General features: G+C 38.9%; 1 protein-coding gene across 1 annotated transcript in view; it reads left to right on the top strand.

The window, feature by feature from the left end:
- The first annotated feature begins 3,578 nt into the window (after window positions 1-3,578).
- The window catches only part of ENPP3 (ectonucleotide pyrophosphatase/phosphodiesterase 3), a 43,601-nt gene continuing 28,520 nt past the window's right edge, over window positions 3,579-18,659 (top strand). Inside the window, exons 1-6 of the mRNA XM_065833940.2 lie at window positions 3,579-4,688; window positions 7,989-8,067; window positions 10,586-10,708; window positions 11,654-11,779; window positions 13,769-13,829; window positions 16,231-16,328. Coding sequence (XP_065690012.2) covers window positions 4,542-4,688; window positions 7,989-8,067; window positions 10,586-10,708; window positions 11,654-11,779; window positions 13,769-13,829; window positions 16,231-16,328 — 634 coding nt within the window. The 5' untranslated portion in view covers window positions 3,579-4,541. The remainder of the gene's footprint in view (window positions 4,689-7,988; window positions 8,068-10,585; window positions 10,709-11,653; window positions 11,780-13,768; window positions 13,830-16,230; window positions 16,329-18,659) is intronic.

The following is an 18,659-nucleotide window of genomic DNA, read 5'->3' as shown; positions in this document are numbered from 1 at the left end:
TTTTGAATTCTGAAGCTGGACTGCATGATAGCCTTCAACCACCCAAGAGGTCCCAATGGTGATTTATGTATGTCCTGAGTTAACCCCTCATCTAACCAGATCTCATTTTAACAAAACTGAACTACCAATGACCTACCTTTGACAGAGATTCTGGTCATAGGGTTGGAGCTCAGGGTCAGGGGTGGCACAGCAGGTCAGACCTAAGCGATGGTCGTCCTGCTTTGCCTGAGGGAACCAAGTGGAGGAACAGTACAGATCTTACGCCCTGGGATTGCACCCAGGTGTGTCTGGCGAGTCACAAAGCCCTGCCAGACTGTGGATTAGGTAACACAAAACCGTAAGCATCATGTAACAAGGAAGAAAAACAGCATTTGCATGAGGAAGAAAAACAGCATTTGCATGAGGAAGAAATGACCCTCTTCATCCAGAGACAGAAAAGGAAATGCACTTTTCAAAATGACTGTAAATGTCATGTTACTCTGGTGAAAAACCTTCACCAAAATGTCCATTTATTTAAGGATGATAAACATTTATGAGAAAAAATGGTTAAGCTTTGAGGTTTTTTCCTGAGTGCCATTCATGTATGACAAGTGAGTACAAAGGTGTCTTTTAGCTGATGGTATGTTAAGGCCTGTCTAGTTCTTGATGGCCTTAGAAGACTTTCAGCAGCTTTTTACTAGTAGCTTAAAACAACAGGAATTGACTATTCAGAAGTGTTTCTTTCTATTTCCCCGAGTGCTTTCTAACATGTATACGGCAGAAATGCCCTACCTGTGTTCTTAAAAACCATCTTCCCACTTCTGGAAGTGCCAGATGGACTGAGGACTGCAATTTGACTACAGGGGAATGGGTTTGTCTGTACCCTAGCCCTGTATTTGTATAGTGTCAGACTACACACAGAGCGATCACTTAAATTTACCATGCAGTAAGAACAGAAAGGTTAATTGATAGTTATTTCCTTCTTCTCTGTTGTTTTCTTTACTCTTAGGTATTGATCATATGGATTGCCTATTTTTTTTTTTTTGTGGGAATTGTCTTTTGGTAGGGATGAAAAAAGGTATTTTTAAATGCCCTTGATCTTTAAACAGAAAAGTCTGGGTTCTTGGTCAGTGTTCATGAAGTTCTATATTATTATTTTTTTTCAGTCAGATATTTCATAGAAATAAATCATATGGGCAGTAATGTTTGTGAGATCAGAACAATGATTAGGAAAAAGTAGCAAAATCAAATGAATAAGATCGCATACGGTTCCATTTGCTATATTATTTTTTTAATATATCAATAGAAGCAGAAATTCACTTTGGGTGCCTACACTAAGTACCTGTACTCCCAAAGGTCAAATTTGCTACTTCTGTAAATTTATGTATTGGTTTTGCCTGGGATAGAATTATTTTTTTTTTCACAGTAGCTAGTATGGGGCTGTGGTTTTGATTTGTACTTAAAACTGTTTATAACACCCCCCTGGTTTAGCTATTGCTGAGCAATGCTTGCACAGCCTCAAGGCCTTCTGTGTGAGCAGTCTGGGAGTGCACAAGGGGTTGGGATGGAGCACATCTGGGACAGCTGACCCCAACTGCCCCGAGGGATGCCCCACATCATATGACATTGTGCTCAGCAATAAAACCTTGGAGGAAAATAGGAGGAAGGAGGTGGCGTTCAGAGTGATGGTGTTTGCCTTCCCAAGTACCAGTTACATGCGATGGAGCCCAGCTTTCCTGGAAGTGACTGAAAAACTGCCTGCCCATCGGAAGTACTGAATGAATTTGTGGTTTTGCTTTGCTTGTGCACATGGCTTTTGCTTTACCTATAAAACTACCTCTATCTCAACCTATGAGTTTTCTCTCCCTTGGGACAATAGGGCTGTGTGGGGACTGTGTGGGGCTGAGCTGCCTATCAGGATTAACCCACACCAGTGATTTTTGGCACCCAGTGCAGCACCAGAGGTGTTCGAGATAAGGACAGATTTGATTGGAATGTGCCAGACCGGATTTATAGCTGCTACAGCTGTTTAGCTGTTAACAGGCAGGCTCCTGCACTTGCCATGGGACTCGCTTGCTTTGTTGCATGTTAGAGTCTAGTGATTTTTGCTGGCTGTTATTTGCTGTCATGCTTATCATCTTGCTTTGCTGTGCCTGGGAACATTTTGGTAACAGCACTGGCCACGTGCCTGGGCTGGTGTATGGCTAGGGTGTTGCTGCTGTTCCTGTACTGCTGAAGTGGGCATGCTGTAACTACAGTCTGAACTCCAGCTGAAGGGACTGTGACCTGCAAATCCATGCTGGAGCAGATACACCCCAAAGTGTCTGTGCCTGTGGACAGGTCCACACTGGAGCCCGTGCTCCCCTGAAGGATGGGAGCTGATGCATATCTGTGCTGGAGCATGGGCAAGGGAAAGAGTTCATTGCAATATTAAACTATATAGCCTGGTTCAAAGGGACCAGACTTGGAGATTGTAATGGATATAGTTTTAAATTGTCATAGCCTGGTGTTTGGGTTGCATGTTATAGGAAGTGCTATAGCATAGTTATAGGAACCACCTGCACAGAGAACAAGCTTTGCAAGAAGCCCTGCAAGTGGGACTCAACCTGAATAGGTTTTGGTAGCGAATAACTCCACACAACACACTGTCTCTCCTGTCCTGAGCAACCACTGTAACAGATGGAACCCAGATTATGGAAGAAGTGAACACAATGGACATGTTAAGGGGTGGCCCATAGATTAAAGGAATGATGTCTTCCGGTATATCAAAAGCTGTTTGGGGTGAGGGGTTGATAAATGGGGATGTATTGGATAACGTGGGACATGACCATGACACAAATGGTATAGAATAAGGTGTAGAGATTGTACTGGTTTGGGCTGCAGTGTAGTTAATTTTATTCATACCAGTGTGAAAAATGCAGTTGTGATTCGTGCTAAGATGTTTAATGTTTAAAGGTATAACCAAATGAGGCACGGACTCTGAACTTGAAAAAGAGAAAAAGGTGGTTAAGTTCTATGTATAAAAAAAGAAGTAATTATGAAACTTGTTTAGGAAGTTATATTGATAGAGGGAACTAATATTTTAAGGGTTAAGCAACTATATTATAAGGGCCTACTAACAAGCTAACATTTAAACCACATAATTAATATCTATTTTAGAGCTATATGTAACCAATTGTGCTAAAAAAAGCAGGACTTCATTAAATGCTGAGATAAGAAGTTTTACAGCACCAGCTGCAACCTTGAGGAGACAAGATAGCCAAGATTTACAGCAAAAAGGGGGCGCCAGTCCGGTTTCAGTCAGTTTGGTAGCTTGGGTTCCAGCCAGTTCTTCATAATGAGCAAAAGGTAAAAAGTCCACTGTGACGAAGCTGAAGGAGCCTTCATCCAAAGACCCCTAAAGACCCTTCCTCAAATTCACCAAGTGACATTGCGCAGGCACAACAGGGGAGGGTCAAGGAGGGGAATATGAAGATGGTTATATGAAACTCATTTTAATAAAAAGCGGGAAAGGTCATGAATATGTATAGGCGTTCCTGGGGTCATTATGAATATGTAATACCTTACTGTATTTAAACACACTTCTTATTGTTAAGAGTGTGCGTGTTGGGCGGAGTGAATCCCCCGCGCACCCAGCGCTGTTTTGCTTATGCTCTAATGAACACATGTTTAAAGAATACAATTAAAAGATTGGATTAAACGTTGTTTATCCATAGGAAAAGCTTAAGTTATTTATTTCACCAGCTTTGGATTTTTAAAAATAATTATTAATATTATGAATTTATGTATTATAGATTACAGCTGATGGGGTGCTTAACTTTCGAATCGGATCAACGTTTGAATGGTTACACTTTGAATAGCCTTAGTAGGCTCTGAAAGTACATTTTCATAACAAACAACCCTTAACATTAACCACCAAATTGAAAACCAAATAGATTTCAAATTGTACTTGGAACAAAACTTTTTCATTTTTTAATTGAATTTTATTTGGCTGTATACCTTTTGTTTTTGATGAGTACATCTATCACTACTGAACAAAATGTAACAAGCTGAAAGAAGTATGTGAGAAAGGGGCATTGAAACGAAATGTGAGGAATCCTTTGGTGCTTAAAAAGGGAGGGGACCTGTAAACATAGGCATGACACAAAGCAGGAGTTAAGTAACTGTCTACTTTCATATTCATTGTATTTAACATATTTAACACTTTATTTGAAGACAACAAATACTCTGGATGACAAGCTTTTAAGCAAATAGCTGAGTACTTGCATTTGTGTCATTTTTGCATTTTATTGCTTAGCAACATATTACTCCTAATCTCCAGTTAAGAGTTTATCTAATGCCATCCTTATCTTGAAATGTGAGAGACAGGTTCTCTGTACACAGATAATGTTTATCAGCCTTTGACCTTTTGAAGTCTTTTTCCTGCTTACTTTGGCATCCTGCGAACCTATTACTGATGCAAAAGCTGAGATCTCATAAAATCCCTATGAACAAAGTATGTATACACGTGGAGGCAGGAGTAGCGTCTTAGTTGCAGCTAACCCGGCTGAGGAACGCAGCGTATGCACAGCAAAGAGGCAGATCTTGGCAAAATGGAGCTTCAGGACGATATCATCAACCATGAAACAGGATATTTGGATGAGGTGTCTTTAAAACCAACAGATTTTGTGAAGAAAAAAACACTCCTGAAATACAAAGCTATCTGTGCTGTAAGTAGGTGCTGTTCTTCAGGGCTGCTGGTTTAACAATTCTCAAATCTGCAAAAGTTTTAGAAGCTTCGTTGTATTAATATAATCCTTCGGGGTAGCTTGGTAACTAGTGCTTAAAGTTTTACAGCATGAACGCACTAACTTCACTGGCAGGTTTCTGAAGTTCGCGTGGTACTTACCAAGCAAACTTGTTTTTTTCAGACAGTTAACTGCACTTTTTGCTTTACAATGATACCTCATAGTTCTTTTGCACAGCTAAGACAAAGCTTCAACGCTTTATTTTATACATTTGTTTGAAACGGATGTGATTGTAGCCAAAGCAGCCGCAGTTACTTTTTGCTTACTTTTTTATCTTTGTACTTGTCATTAACAAAACAGAACATGTAGGCAAGGTTCTGGTAAAAAATACTCAGGAAGCAAGGCTTGGGAAAAGACTAACGAACCGTTTCCTACGATATTGTCAGTATCAGATATCAACTGTTGTGTCAATTCTTTCTCTTTTGCCCAGGGCTTTAAGAGTCGTGCAGCTGCCTTTTAAATGATATTGCGTAGGCGTTTTGTTTAGTTTTTAAAATCTTTTGTTGTAGACAATATAGAGTTTTAAGCTTATGTTTGTGACCACAAAAGCAACTTTATGTGAGTGTATATATATGTACGTGTAAATGCTTGCACAAGCTCTTGCATCTGTAAATAGGAATTTAAAGAAAATGACAGGTACTGATTTTTGAAAGACTCAAAACTCAATTTTGAAAACGGCCCTATGAAAAAAAGAGTCTAATTATGATACTCTTCAGCTTTATGTCATCAGAACAATGCACATAATACAACTTACTATTTAATGCTGCATTGTGCAAAGGTTGCATAAAATGTGACGGAAATATTGGAAATTGAGGGAAAAAAAAAAAGAGAACAGGCATTTTTTACTTAAGGCTTCAGTAAAAATAAATGAATCAGAAACAATGTGGGAAAAATACTTAACTATGAAGAAAAGAAAATTTTACTTTCCAGACATGCTTGGAAGAGTAAAGTGATAAATTTAAGTATCCTGAAACAAACTATTCAGAAAACAAACGTTTTCTGAAAGCTTAGGCAGAGAATTGTGTACTCACAAATAGTATTCACACTGTCCAGTAAGTCCTCCAGAGAACAGAGCATGTGCATCAGGAACAACTTTTTTATGAATAAGTAGCCATAGTCCTGAATTTAGACATAGAAGTTAGCTGTGGAAAGTCTGAGGGTTTGAATAGATGCTACCAATGTTATTTCACCTCAAGGATGAATGCCACAAAATGAAGTGTGTTTGTGTAAATGCTATAATAAGTGCAGCATCTCATCCGTATGCCTGCTATGGGTTTTGGATTTTACTTCAGCTCTCTCACGGCTTGCAGCAGTGGGAATGTTTGCTGCTGTAATAGGTGTACTTTCAATTTAGTATCATCTATTTATTTCAGTTACAAATGTGAGTTTTAACGAAAATGGAGGGTAAAACCGTAGTGAACTTTAAGGTGAAGAGCGCATGCCCTGGTGATCGGGTTGATCTGTGTTCAGGGAAACGTGATATTACCCTGGCAGCATTATGCTCCCTGCCCAGCAGGAGCGGCCGCTGTTCTAGCTCAAATCCACCTCTGACTCTCAGTCCTTGCTGACTGGATGTAGGATTAAATTTCTACCTTCACATCTGGGGTGTATTTTCGAGGATCTTTACCATTTCTGCCACTTTGGGCGATATTTCTAAACATGCCTATCCCATCTGTCTCTCTTAGCCAGCTCTCTCACGAATTCCATTTCCGTTCCCGCTTTTGGTGAATTTCTGCTGCACAAACCCCAGGGAGTGAGCAGCAGAAAGAAAATAAAGTGTGAAGGAAGTAGCTTTGGTGTTGCTGGTTTTTGGTGTTGCTTAAGAAAAAAGTCATTGACGTGAGGCTGGAGAGGGTGGGCAGCCGGGGATAAAGAGCACACTTCTGAGTGCAGTTGCACGGAGGATAACAGTAGGAGGAGAAAGTGTGTAGTCTGGAGGGAGCCCCTCCGACTGACTGTGTCCAGAGGAACAGATATGTGCCATGCCAGACCCACAGTTTGGTCTTCCGGTTGCCCCTGTTAGAGAGCTGGTTGGAGTGTGCCATGATCCTGACTTCCTGGCTTGTGCGCCTTGATCTTCCTGCTGTATGGGAAGGAATAATGTGTGCTTAGACTGTGTCCTGGTGTGGAGCTGCTGCATGGCCAAATTGTGCACCCATGGCTGAGAACCGGGCAGAGCACGAAAATAACAGAGGGTAGGGTGTTTTTGTGAGCAGGGATGACTGAAGAGTAACAAGATGGCTTATGTGCACTTGGTTATATCCTACTCACATGTATAGTTTTTTTCAGCTTATTATTGCAGTAGTCTCAGTTAGAGGCTCCATTACAGTAATACTTAGTATGAGCATAAGTGTCTCTTATTTCTACTTTATTTTGAATCTTAGTATATGCTAGTGTCTGGTGGGTTCTGGAGATGGCAGGAGACAAGAGAAGGCTCTGAGACAAAGATGGGAAGTAAACTGGGCTGGTTTATGGTGATTTTCTGTGATATGCACTTTATTTACCATCATTGCCTTAGTGAAGAGGAAAGCGCATACACAATGAAATACTCTGAGAGGGCTGTTCACTTTTTACTCTGCCTTTCAGTCAGCGTACATTGCCATTCATCTGAAGTGTCTGTTAAACTGATAGAGGCCCCCTCAGCTATTCCCCATCTCCCAAACATTATGCTGCTTTCTGTTATGAGGTTTCCTTGGGCTGTTTGTCTCTTTTCAGTTTCTCTAACCTCATTACTGGGGAGACTTGCTATGAGAAGCTGGCATGTGGATGAAAATTTGATGCTTGCAGCCTCAGTACAGCTGAGTCTCTTAAGAAATCTCTGAGCATTTCAGAAAGAAGTTGGGTTTTTTTCCATTACAGAAGCTAAATAAAAATAATTTCCTTCTCTTTACACAGATTAAGAGTTTGCAAAATAGGTAAATATGTTGATTATAGTAATTCCTACTGTCTTTTCCCCAGCAAAGACTTTCCTGATTACAACATGGGATGGGCCATCGGTTAAAAGTGTGGTATTAAGGTGTTGGCTTGTAAGCAGTTCACAAGATTATCATTGATGTGCCTCTCCTATCTTCAGGTTCAGCATGTCTCCAATTTTTTTATAAACAAGTCCAGATAAATGATTAGTTCACAGGAAGCAGAAATAATAATCGCACTGTTCATTTCCAAGAAACATAACAGTTTGTCACAATTGTGAACTTTAATTTTCCTGTGTCTGTGTGGCAGGTACTGCTGTGTGCTTTGGTGGTTGTATCCCTGGGACTAGGTTTAGGACTAGGACTGAAGCGTGGAAACCAGGAGCAAGGTATGTTTATGATACTTCCAGCATAATTACCACTGAAGCAAAATCTGGTAGAGGCCTTCAGCAGGGGCTCTTTTATAACATAATGTAAATGCTCTGTGAAAACTTAACACCTGTGAAAATAAAGTTTTCAAGTTGGATTGTATTAAAACCGTATGCTGACAATCTATACTTGAAAAACCTTGCTTTTCTTTCCAGAAGTGTTAAACCTAGTTCACAAGAAGTTTGGAATTTTTAATTTTTTTTTTTTTAAATAATACTTAGGAAATTTGAGATAGGACTTATTTTTTACATATAATACCCTTCAATTATCTAAGCACTATGTTTTGTAGAAGAGGTATTGGACCATCTTCAGGACTCACGCTTTGGGTACATTTGGCATAATTCAGGTGCCTAATGTTAAAACTGATTATGATTGTCTCCGAAAACTTCAGTTTCTGTAAAGTTGTGGCAGAAAGGAGATTTGGTGGGATGTTGCTTTTTAGTTAGAGAAACATAGCAGCATTTTGTTATCATGGAGTCAAGCCAGGTGAGAACAAACACACCATGTGTTAAATTAAATAAAACCCTTCCTGTAGAATCAAGACAATAGTAATCTCATACTGGATGAGTTCAAGGAAGTACAGTCTATTTCTTGTTCCTAGTCAACGCATATTGAACTTGTTTACCTACTTAGGAAGTCTTAGCTCCTTCTGAGACCTTTCAATACTCTGAACCTAGCAAATAGGATAAGATGTAACTGTAACTGCTTTTTGATGATGTCCATGATGTATTACAACTTTCTGTGTAAAATATCTAGATACCTACAACTTTAGTTTTCACTGACATTCCCCTGAGGGACTTCGTTGGAGTTGCGATAAGTGAAATATGGCACCCAATGAGCATTTTAGCATTTTGGTGCCTCTGACTGCAGGTGTTACAGAGCAACCCTAATGAAGGACTACCTAACTTTATTTACTACTTTAATAACCAGACCTGCTTGGGACAGATGAGTTCACAACACATGGTATTACACTGTGAAGTGGGAGGAGAAGCCTCAGCCTGGAGCAGGATGCAACTTTGTGCAGTTACATTTGCTATGAGGGCAATGGGCAAAGGTGTTGCTGTTCAGGAGCAAAAGGAGTTGTGGTCCAGATGGGTGATATGGGCTTGTGGTGTCTGGAGAAGGGGCCTGGAAAGGAGTCAGGAGGAGCTGTCATTCTGTATGTTTAAAAATCAGTGCAGACTTTCCATCTGGTGATAGTGCGATTGAATCTGTTTATACACTCAAGGTAAATTTCCTTATAGCTCCTGTAATTGTAGTGACTATTCAAAATAAAAGTTAATGAAATAATAAATTCCTGACCTTACACAGTTACATAAATATTGTAAAGAAAATAGAAACATGGACTGCATATTATGAGGGATATGAACAATTCCATCACAGACAGAGGAAAAGTTTTATAATTTTTTTGACTTAGGCTCACCGTGCTATATTCTGTATCATTTTAAATCAGGTAGATCATCTGAGCAACTTTGAGTTGTTCAAAAGCAAATGGATAGAGGAAAAAATAAATTAAATACTCTAAACCAGTTGATAAAGCACAGAAAAACTGTTCAAATGTTTATGTACAGTTGTGAAAAATCATAGGTCTTTCTTGACAGAACAGACTCTAGTCATAAAACACTTAACCTTCAATTACTTCTTTCTGTGTGTACTTTTGACAGATCCATTTATGGTCATTGAATATATTGCTTGCTATTCTAATTATTTGCAAAGCTTTCTTGCATGAACAGTAGTTGTTGATGTAAGCACTTAAAGCTCAAAGTGCAACATGAGAACTTTCTACAGGTGAAACTAACTGGCTAGCTTGAAAAAATAAGTTTAACTCTACATGATTTCTGTACAGTGTATATTAAAGCCTGAATTTTGTAGGTAGTGCACCCTGCAAAAGCATGAACTTTTTGGCAACTATAACAAAATGCACCAGCAAATCTGAGTAGTTATACCTGTCCTTGTCATAACAGTGTGAGTGGACAAGCAAACTGGAAATGTAGGTACTCAGAGTGGTTCAAGCAGTATTTCTGCAGTACAGAGAATGCAGACACAAGGCTTGTCCTGGCTAGTGTGGAGCTGTGGGTGATGTTTGGAGATTTGGGATTGTCCCATGGTATCCTCAGGTGTTCTTGGAAGAGCCAAGGCTCTCCCTTCTCCATGCACTAAGGTGTCAGAGCTGTGGTGAAGAACTGAGTGTCTCTATTTTCAACACAAGACCTGCTGCAGAAACAGCCCTGACACAGGCTCTGAGTGAGCACAGACCAGTCAGCCACCAGGACCTTTGACATCCAGAGGACTTACTGTGGTTTTTGTTTCACCTTGCTGACCCTTGTGCTAGTGAGCACATTGGAAAATGACTGAGGAAACAGATTTGGGAAATTATTCTGCACATTTCTGCCTGCAGCCTGTGTTCGTGATCCATTTAACTGGCCTCTCTGGGACAGGGTTATTCAAGCACTCAGACTGCCTCCCTTCTCCTTTCAGTCAGCTGCAGGCACAAGTGCAACGAGCAGTTCAGGAAAGAGGTGCCCGGCTGCCGGTGCGACAGCGGCTGCACTGAACGGCAGGACTGCTGCTGGGACTACGAGGACACCTGCCTGGAGCCAAGTATGTTCCCATACAGGCAATGCTCGCTGGTTTTCCGTTTGGGCTTGGGTTTATTTTTTCACATGATAGTAATAGGAAAAGGATAAATTATTGTATTTACGCATATATATATGGAAGCTATGTCATGTCCCCTCAGCAAGGGAAGGATGTGGTGGTATTGAGTTGCTGAGGCATCCGTGCATAACCAAAGCCTTTGCAGTGTGTATTTCCTGGCCCAGATAAAGTTGTAGATGAGTGTGAGCAAAAGTTGTAGGTTATCTGTGACTAGGGCCCTGAAACACTGCCGCTGTGCCAGCACCTTTTCTGCTTTTGAAAATGAGGGGTGGCCCCGGCCAGGGCACTCTCAGCCCCGCACAGCGCTCAGCAGGGTCTGGAGCTGGTGGAGGGGACCCAGCTGCCAGGGTCCCATGCTGAGGCCACACTCCTCACTGGTTCCTCTCTCTGCTCTGCCAGCAGCTGCTCAGATTTTTCTCCATCCTTATCACTTTTTCCACCTGCTGCAGCCCTTACATATATTTTTTTTTTCTTTCCTGTCTGCTGGGAATCATGTACAAGAGCAAGAAAAGGATCCGTTTCTTTCTCTTCTGTAAGAGAAATAGCTTTTTTTTTTTCATTTGTTTGTTTGTTTTCTTCCAGATCTTCAGTTAGTGTGGAAAGCATTGAACAGGGTGACTTTGGGGACACCTTTTTAAAATAAATTATTCTATGACTCCATTATCATTCAGTGGCTGCAGAAATAGGCTTTACATGTTAAATAAAATCTTCAGTTTTCCTTTCAGATAAAACTTCTAAAGCCAGTGAAGCAGGACATTTAAATTATAGTTTAACAAACCCCCTTTTTTTTTTTTTTTTTTTTTTTTTTAACCTGTTTGGGTGATTTCCACACAAAGGAGTTTACAAAAGGTTCTGTGAACTGAATCATAATATTTTTCTTCGAATTTTCAGCCCGATCTTGGAGCTGCACTAATTTCCGTTGTGGTGAGACACGGATACCTGGAAGTTACTGCTCTTGTTCTGATGACTGCTTGCAGGAGAAAGACTGCTGTGTAAACTACAACAGTGTTTGCAAAGGTAAATCAAAAGTCAAAAAGACCTATATATATGTTGTAATGTGAAATAAATAGATGGGCAAATATAGAAGTAGATGCACTTGTTTATCAAGATGAAGTCTTACAGTGACGTTTTGGAAAAAATTAAGATTTCTGAAGTGAAGCTTTTGGTATTTGTGACTGGAGATCAATATGAATGTGTGTCATTTATAAGAAAGACAGAAGGTTTTGAATATTGCAGTGGTATATTCAATGTGGAGTTTTTGTGCTTATTGGTTTTTTTTTTTTTCAAAAATAAATGGAGACACGTTACCTGCTTCAAATTTCGTGCAACCCAAGGTACATATTGTAGTAATCACCGCCTGATTTAAATTTTCCCATCCTTTTTATTAGAAATTAATTTTCAGATTGAATTTCTTATTTTTTCTTATTACTTATTTCTGAATATCTTTGTTCATGGCTGATTGTTTCATACAGATTCTGGTTAAATACATAAGGAATAGCACTGGTAAAACTGAGGGTGGTGAAACACTGTCACAGGTTGCCCAGAGAGGTGGCAGATGCTCCATCCCCGGAGACATTCAAGGCCAGGCTGGACAGGGCTCTGAGCAACCTGATCTAGTTGAAGATGTCCCTGCTCATTGCGGGGGCTGCACTAGATGACCTTTGAAGGTGCCTTCCAACCCAAGTTATTCTATGATCCTATGAAAACTGGATTACAGGAATGAGACTTGAGGAGTATACCAAGGGAATAAAACATGGTATGTGTTATCAGAGTTCCTTTATGTTGTGAGGTGACAGAGATGTAAGGCAACTCCTGCAAAATTATATTTGTCACCTAAATGTAATTAAAGCTAAAGGCGATCAGGAGTTTGACTAGGTGCTAAATTGATTGAGCTGACCTAGTTGAGGTCACTGTACATCCTTGCCTTTGGCTTGTTGCTGGGATAGAAGCTTTCTGTGGTGAGTTGTGAACTTCAAGAGCTACTGTCTTCTCTTTTCTTTATATTTTTTTCCTTGGATGCTTTCCTCCTTTCTTCTCTCATTGACCTCCCTTATTTATTCCAAAGAGATGGGCAAATTTCATCATAAATGAGTATAGCTGTGAAGCAGGTGGAGAATATTCAAAGCAGAACAGAAAGAATTTATTGAAATTTGGAAGCCATGGTCAGCATGGAAAGATTGAAGCAGTTTTGGCTCTTTTCACTTAAAAAGCCAACAACAACAACAACAACAAAAACCAACAAAAAACTAAAGGGAGCCCTGGCAATCATGTCTAAATGTATAAATGGTATCTGCAAAAAAAGAAGACAGTAATCCAGTGTGGATTAAATGTTTAAATGTTTTCCATTTAAAACCAGATACAACCTGGGCTAAGATTTCACAGGGGTTTCATATCCATTTTGTTTGTTTCCTGGTCTGTGTAGTACATGTGCTTTGTTTCTAACTTACATATTTAACCATTATACCTTCCAGGGTTTGAGGGCCTAATAGCTTGCACTAAATTATTTCTGAAGGTCTCTTTTGCGAGGGCGAAAACTCATGGACTCCATACAATTCAATATGAATTCAAGCGAAGCCATTTATTACAGAAACAAGCCTCCTTATATATGCAGTTATTTCCTGATCACGCGTCCATGCTCCAAGTATGCATTAGCTGATTGGATATTGTCCATGTTCATGAGCTGTCCATGCGCCTGTGTCTCACTGCTAATAGGTCTGTTGACTGAAGTCACGTTGAGGCCCTGTTTTCAGCTTTCGAGTGGACCTTGAAATTCCTTTGAGCCTGGCTAGTTCAGAAATACATCTCCATCTAATAGAAACCCATCCACACAACAACCTCAAGAAAATCCCTCAAATCTCCCACACTCTTTAACCCTATGTTTCTATAATTCTGTACTGAAGCAGAAAAAGTACCAGGAAGAGCTCTAGAAAGATCAACCAGGAAGCTGCTTTGTTATTTGTGTGGGGTTTTTTAGTGCTGACTCAGTATTTTCTTTTGTCCTTTTAGGTGAAATACCTTGGGTAGAAGAACCATGTGTATCACTTGAAACTCCTCAGTGTCCAGCTGGGTAGGATAAAATAATTTTGTCTTCTTAGCAAATAAAATGGTGATGGTCAGAAATACTCCGGTGGCCTGAAGTAGGTCTTCATGAGGTTTTCATATTTACTGAGAATAAGATTCCTGCCCTAAGGAATATTCTACAGAAGCAGTTTGTGGATAGCGATGTTTTTGCTTTCTGAAACCTTTGTCATTTTGTTGAACATTCATTTATCATTTACAGAATTAGAGCAGAGTACAGGAGTTCAGATTGAAAGTCAGTATGCAAAGACCTGGAAAAATTGTTAGAGTTATCTCAAGGTTCATGTGTCACAAATTGTTCATAGTCTATATTATCTGTGACAATTCAGGGAAATTGCCCTATGCAAGCTATAATAACTGTTAGAATCTGTGTCTGCAGTTCTTTATCTAAGTAACAGGGGTTTTTTACTTGAATCATCTGTGGGAAGAAAGGTGTGATAAAAAAGAAGCTATGAAAGTAGCTGTATATCTGCAAATGATAGAACATGGTCATTCCAAACCCACCATTAGATATTTTGCTATTTGAGCAATATTGCAGAATCACAGGTAGAGGCTAGGCAGAAACACAGTTTTAAAAGTTGTTCTCAAAGAAAAATTGATTATTTTCTAGTTCAATTATGGTATTTGTGATGTTATCCATTTTTCTGTCTATTTTACTGCCAATTTAGTTTAGTTATAATAATAATAATACCTTTACTATTGTGACGTCTTCATGGGTCCCTGCATGCATCTCCCGACCTAGGTATAACAACATATTTTTTCAGTTAACAAATAACTTGCTGAGTTAACACAGTTTCATAGGCTAAAGCTCAGAAACTAGTGGAGGAGGGCTTCTTTAAGTGCTGTGAACAGCATTGCTATATAAAGCTCCGTTTAATTTCAGATTCCAATCAGGAAGCTGTTTCATGCAAACTAGTTTTATACAAAGCGCCAATATACTTCCATGCTTTGGAAAGACCACTGTGAATGAGAAAAGAACTGGGGTGGTGATTACTTTCTTATGTGGATACATAACTTTTTTTTAATAGTTATCACTCTAAGTATTATTCAAGAAGTGGTTTGGAGTCAGTTATCAGAAACTGAGTTTTATTAATTATTTTCTCCCCCAATATTCTCCAGACTTATTTACCAAACCATTCCTACAAATTACACATATTTGGGTTTATTATAGATACTATGTGTAGTGAAGCCTACTTCAAACTACATTTTTAATTTGATGACATGTTTACAATTTTTATGTTTCTTTATATGTTTCTGAGAAGACTGAAGAATCTGTAAAGGTGGTTAACAAAAAAGACTAAATTTGTAGAACTAGATGCCTTAATGCTACTGATTGTGTCACTTGATGTTATGAAAAAAGATGCTATAGCAGCAGCACTTTATATCTGCTAATGCATTTTTCTTTAGGAGTCCTTTTAGGTTGGTTAATAGAAAGGATATTTAATAACTTCAAGGTTTATTTTCACAGCTAGCACCTCCTAGTTAGAATTTTTATAACAAGAATTTCGACACTGTTCTGGACATCAGCTGCAGTTTGTGCCTGTTTACTCAGATCTGAGGCTTTTACCCTTGTTTCTGTATGTGAAGTCTCACCCTCAGCACATTAGTAAATGCTGTGTTCCTTTTGTAGTTTTGAGTTCTGTTTGTCAGGGGCCTTGAGGTAAAGAACTTTTCTCCAGCACCATAAGAGCTGGGAAACTCTAAAGATATAATCTACAAAGAACATGGACTGCTTAGTGATGTGGTAAGGTACGGGCTCATCACGAACCTGGTGTTGCAAAGATATTGAGTTTCCCAGCACTGAGGCCAACTGACCCAAACCCCTTGCTGGGTGATAGCTCTAATTTTTCACTCCTTGTGCAGCTACCTTGAGAGGTTTTTTAAGATGCATTGAGAGATGAGAGACAGAGTTCAAGCTGTTACTATGTACAGAGGTACTTTGGCTGTTCTATATTCTGGGCTCGTATTTGGATGCTAGTTGGCAGCATAGGTATTTATTTGTATTTGTAATTAAAATATTAACAAAACCCAATTTGTTTTCCTAGGTTCTATATATACAGCGGTTTGTTCTACAAAAATATATTCTATATATTTCCTAGGTTCAATATATAGTGTGGTTTGATCTGTAAATACTACTGCTATATTCTATATATACCGTGTTACTGTGTTTACTTTTTTTTAGTTGTCCATGATTTTTTTTCAGGAGGACTGTGTATTTGCTCTCAAAATTGAACTATTTATTTATCTCAGACTGTGATATTAATTCTGGGAAGTACATGATAATTCTGGTTCCCACTTTCAAAAGTAGAATTTATGGTGTTGTTAAAGATCTTAACAAGTCACCAACTCTCCAAACTCCTTTACGATGACAAACTCCTATTTTCCTGTAGGTTTGATCTGCCACCACTTATCCTGTTTTCAATGGATGGGTTTAGAGCAGAATACTTGCAAACTTGGAGTTCTTTGCTGCCAAATATTGAAAAACTCAGTAAGTTACCAAGAGTGCTTTGACTGTTTTCTTTAAAAGTCTACATGAAAGCTCTCCAGTCCCTTTTGCTCCTGTCATGCGTACGTGTTACTCAGCAATAAGAAAATCACAAACCAGGTCTCCCTCATCAGTTGTATATTTTCATTATATGTTCTACATTAATTCTTGTATTTGGGGGCACAGGAAGCATGACTTTTGTTTAACAAGGACTCTAATACTGGTCAGCAGCTTTTTATTAAATAGTTTAAAATATACATTCAAATACAGTTTAAGACTGAAAAAAAAACTGCCAGAGGAGGATTTCCTGCATTCTCTGTACTCCACTGAAAAATTCTAGCTGATAAAAAGATCATCATTAATATGAAGAGAAAATGCATTAGGTTATTGGGAAATTTTCCTCAAATATATGCTTTTTCAAGTCCAATATTTGAAGTTATTAAAGAGAAGCTGCATATTTAAAAGTACATCTGTGAATATTACTAAATTAGATTTAAATACAATTTAATTTACGTATAGGTATAATTTAATATATTGATGTGATTGCAGTAAGGTTCAAGTAACTGTGTCCCAGTATTTCTGAATATTGAAAGAAAGAGTAAGTTGAAGATATTTAGCTTGTACTGTAAAGGGCTCTAAAAAGAGAGACCCATTAGTGCACACTTAGTTAAAATTTCCTTACTATTTCAGAGCTCAGCTCTTGATACGCTTTGTACCTGGACAAAATGTCTGTCTGTTTATTCATTTCTTCTCAGCAGTAATAGTCTAAATTGACAGTGTTCATATCTGTTCTGAATTTATCATATTCTGTTTCTATTGCTGTCATTTGAAAACTTCACATGGATGCTACAAAGTACTACATTTTACTGAATACTTTAAAATCTTATTTGTGAATAATGAGGGTATGCAGAGGTCTGAACTTGAAGCAGTGCGCAAACCTGACTTCTTGTGCAAATATTTTATGCTTTGATGCCATTCTGACATTGGAAGGAACTTGAATCAGTGAAAAAATCATGCAAGCAGAAGTCAGTGTTCAGTTCCAGTCTCTTAAAAAAAGTGAAAAGGAAATGCCAAATTGACAAAAGGCATGAAAATGTGTATGTTTCCAAGAAATCCTTTTAAACATATCTAATTCAGCATTACTCGTATTTGTGGTAAATGTTAACAATTGCTTATACTTCTCAGAAATATGCAGTGGAAAGGAAAGGGAAATTGGTTTCTTTGCAAAAGAAAATACATAATGCTCATTTGTAGCATAAAATATTTATTCTCTATTAACTCCATTAATCAAGGACTTTCAGTAGAGCTGATCAAGCTAGTTTTTATAGAATACATACACTATGAATGTAGTTCCTTTACCATTCAAGAGAAATCAATTAAAAAAATATGCTGAGTCTCTCATGTGTTTGTCAGTTTTTCAGACCTTCTTTAAACAATCTTTAAGTCTTTTTTTTCTATACTGCACCAGAACAGTTTTGTAAAATAATTTCAGGCTTTCAATGTTTAGTTGAAGTTGTTCAGTTAAAATCAGTTTCTGTTCTTTGACTGAAACACTGTGTTTGAGTGTGAATCAAATAATCATCTGACGTACAGCTTAATACAGAACTGTTTCTCCACCTGAGTTAGATTAAAAAATGGCAGTAAGGCTTCTTTGTTTTGTGTGTAAGTAAGTTGGATACTACAGTATATTAGAGATGTTCAGGTGTGGTAAGTGCCTTAGGTTGCTGAAAAGTGATGCAATGTTTGGAGATAAAGGTAGGACACCTAGGGTAGGATTCCCTACAGAGCAGGACACCTACGTTTAGATATGTGTTCTTGGAGGTGTCTGCATGTGAGATGTCTGCATGCTTATTGTAGTCAGTGCATTTGTGCTTAGTACAGTCTATACAGCCCGGTGCAAAAGCCTAGAAGCAAGTCAGCTGAACCAACAGAGGGTGCCACAGGACAAATTTTTTGCCTTAACCTGGATTTGTAGTGTACTTCAGAGTGTGGTAGCCTATCCTAGGTGACCTTCAGCAGCTGTGTCAGAAAGACCAGGTCTCCCAGTGATCTTCCATCAAAACTGTCTTCTTTCATGCAGATGCCTTGGATATCTGAGTGTATCTCAAACGGCACCAGACTACAGGGCTTGAGCAACTGAGTCCTTGCCATGCATGTGGTCACCGGACAGCCCTGCAAGATATCTCTGCTGACCTGAGACTTCAGTCTCATTGCATAAACATATATGTCTGGTGCCATTTTGGGTCTTGGAAGTATCTGAGACACTCATTTGGGTTGGCAGACAGGATGTAGGAGCAGCACCTGAAGGCCAGGCAGGTTCAATAAGCATGTCTC

Source organism: Patagioenas fasciata, chromosome 3 (genome assembly GCF_037038585.1).
Source record: "Patagioenas fasciata isolate bPatFas1 chromosome 3, bPatFas1.hap1, whole genome shotgun sequence".
Taxonomy (NCBI): Eukaryota; Metazoa; Chordata; class Aves; order Columbiformes; family Columbidae; genus Patagioenas; species Patagioenas fasciata.
This window is presented reverse-complemented; position numbering and strand designations above follow the sequence as displayed.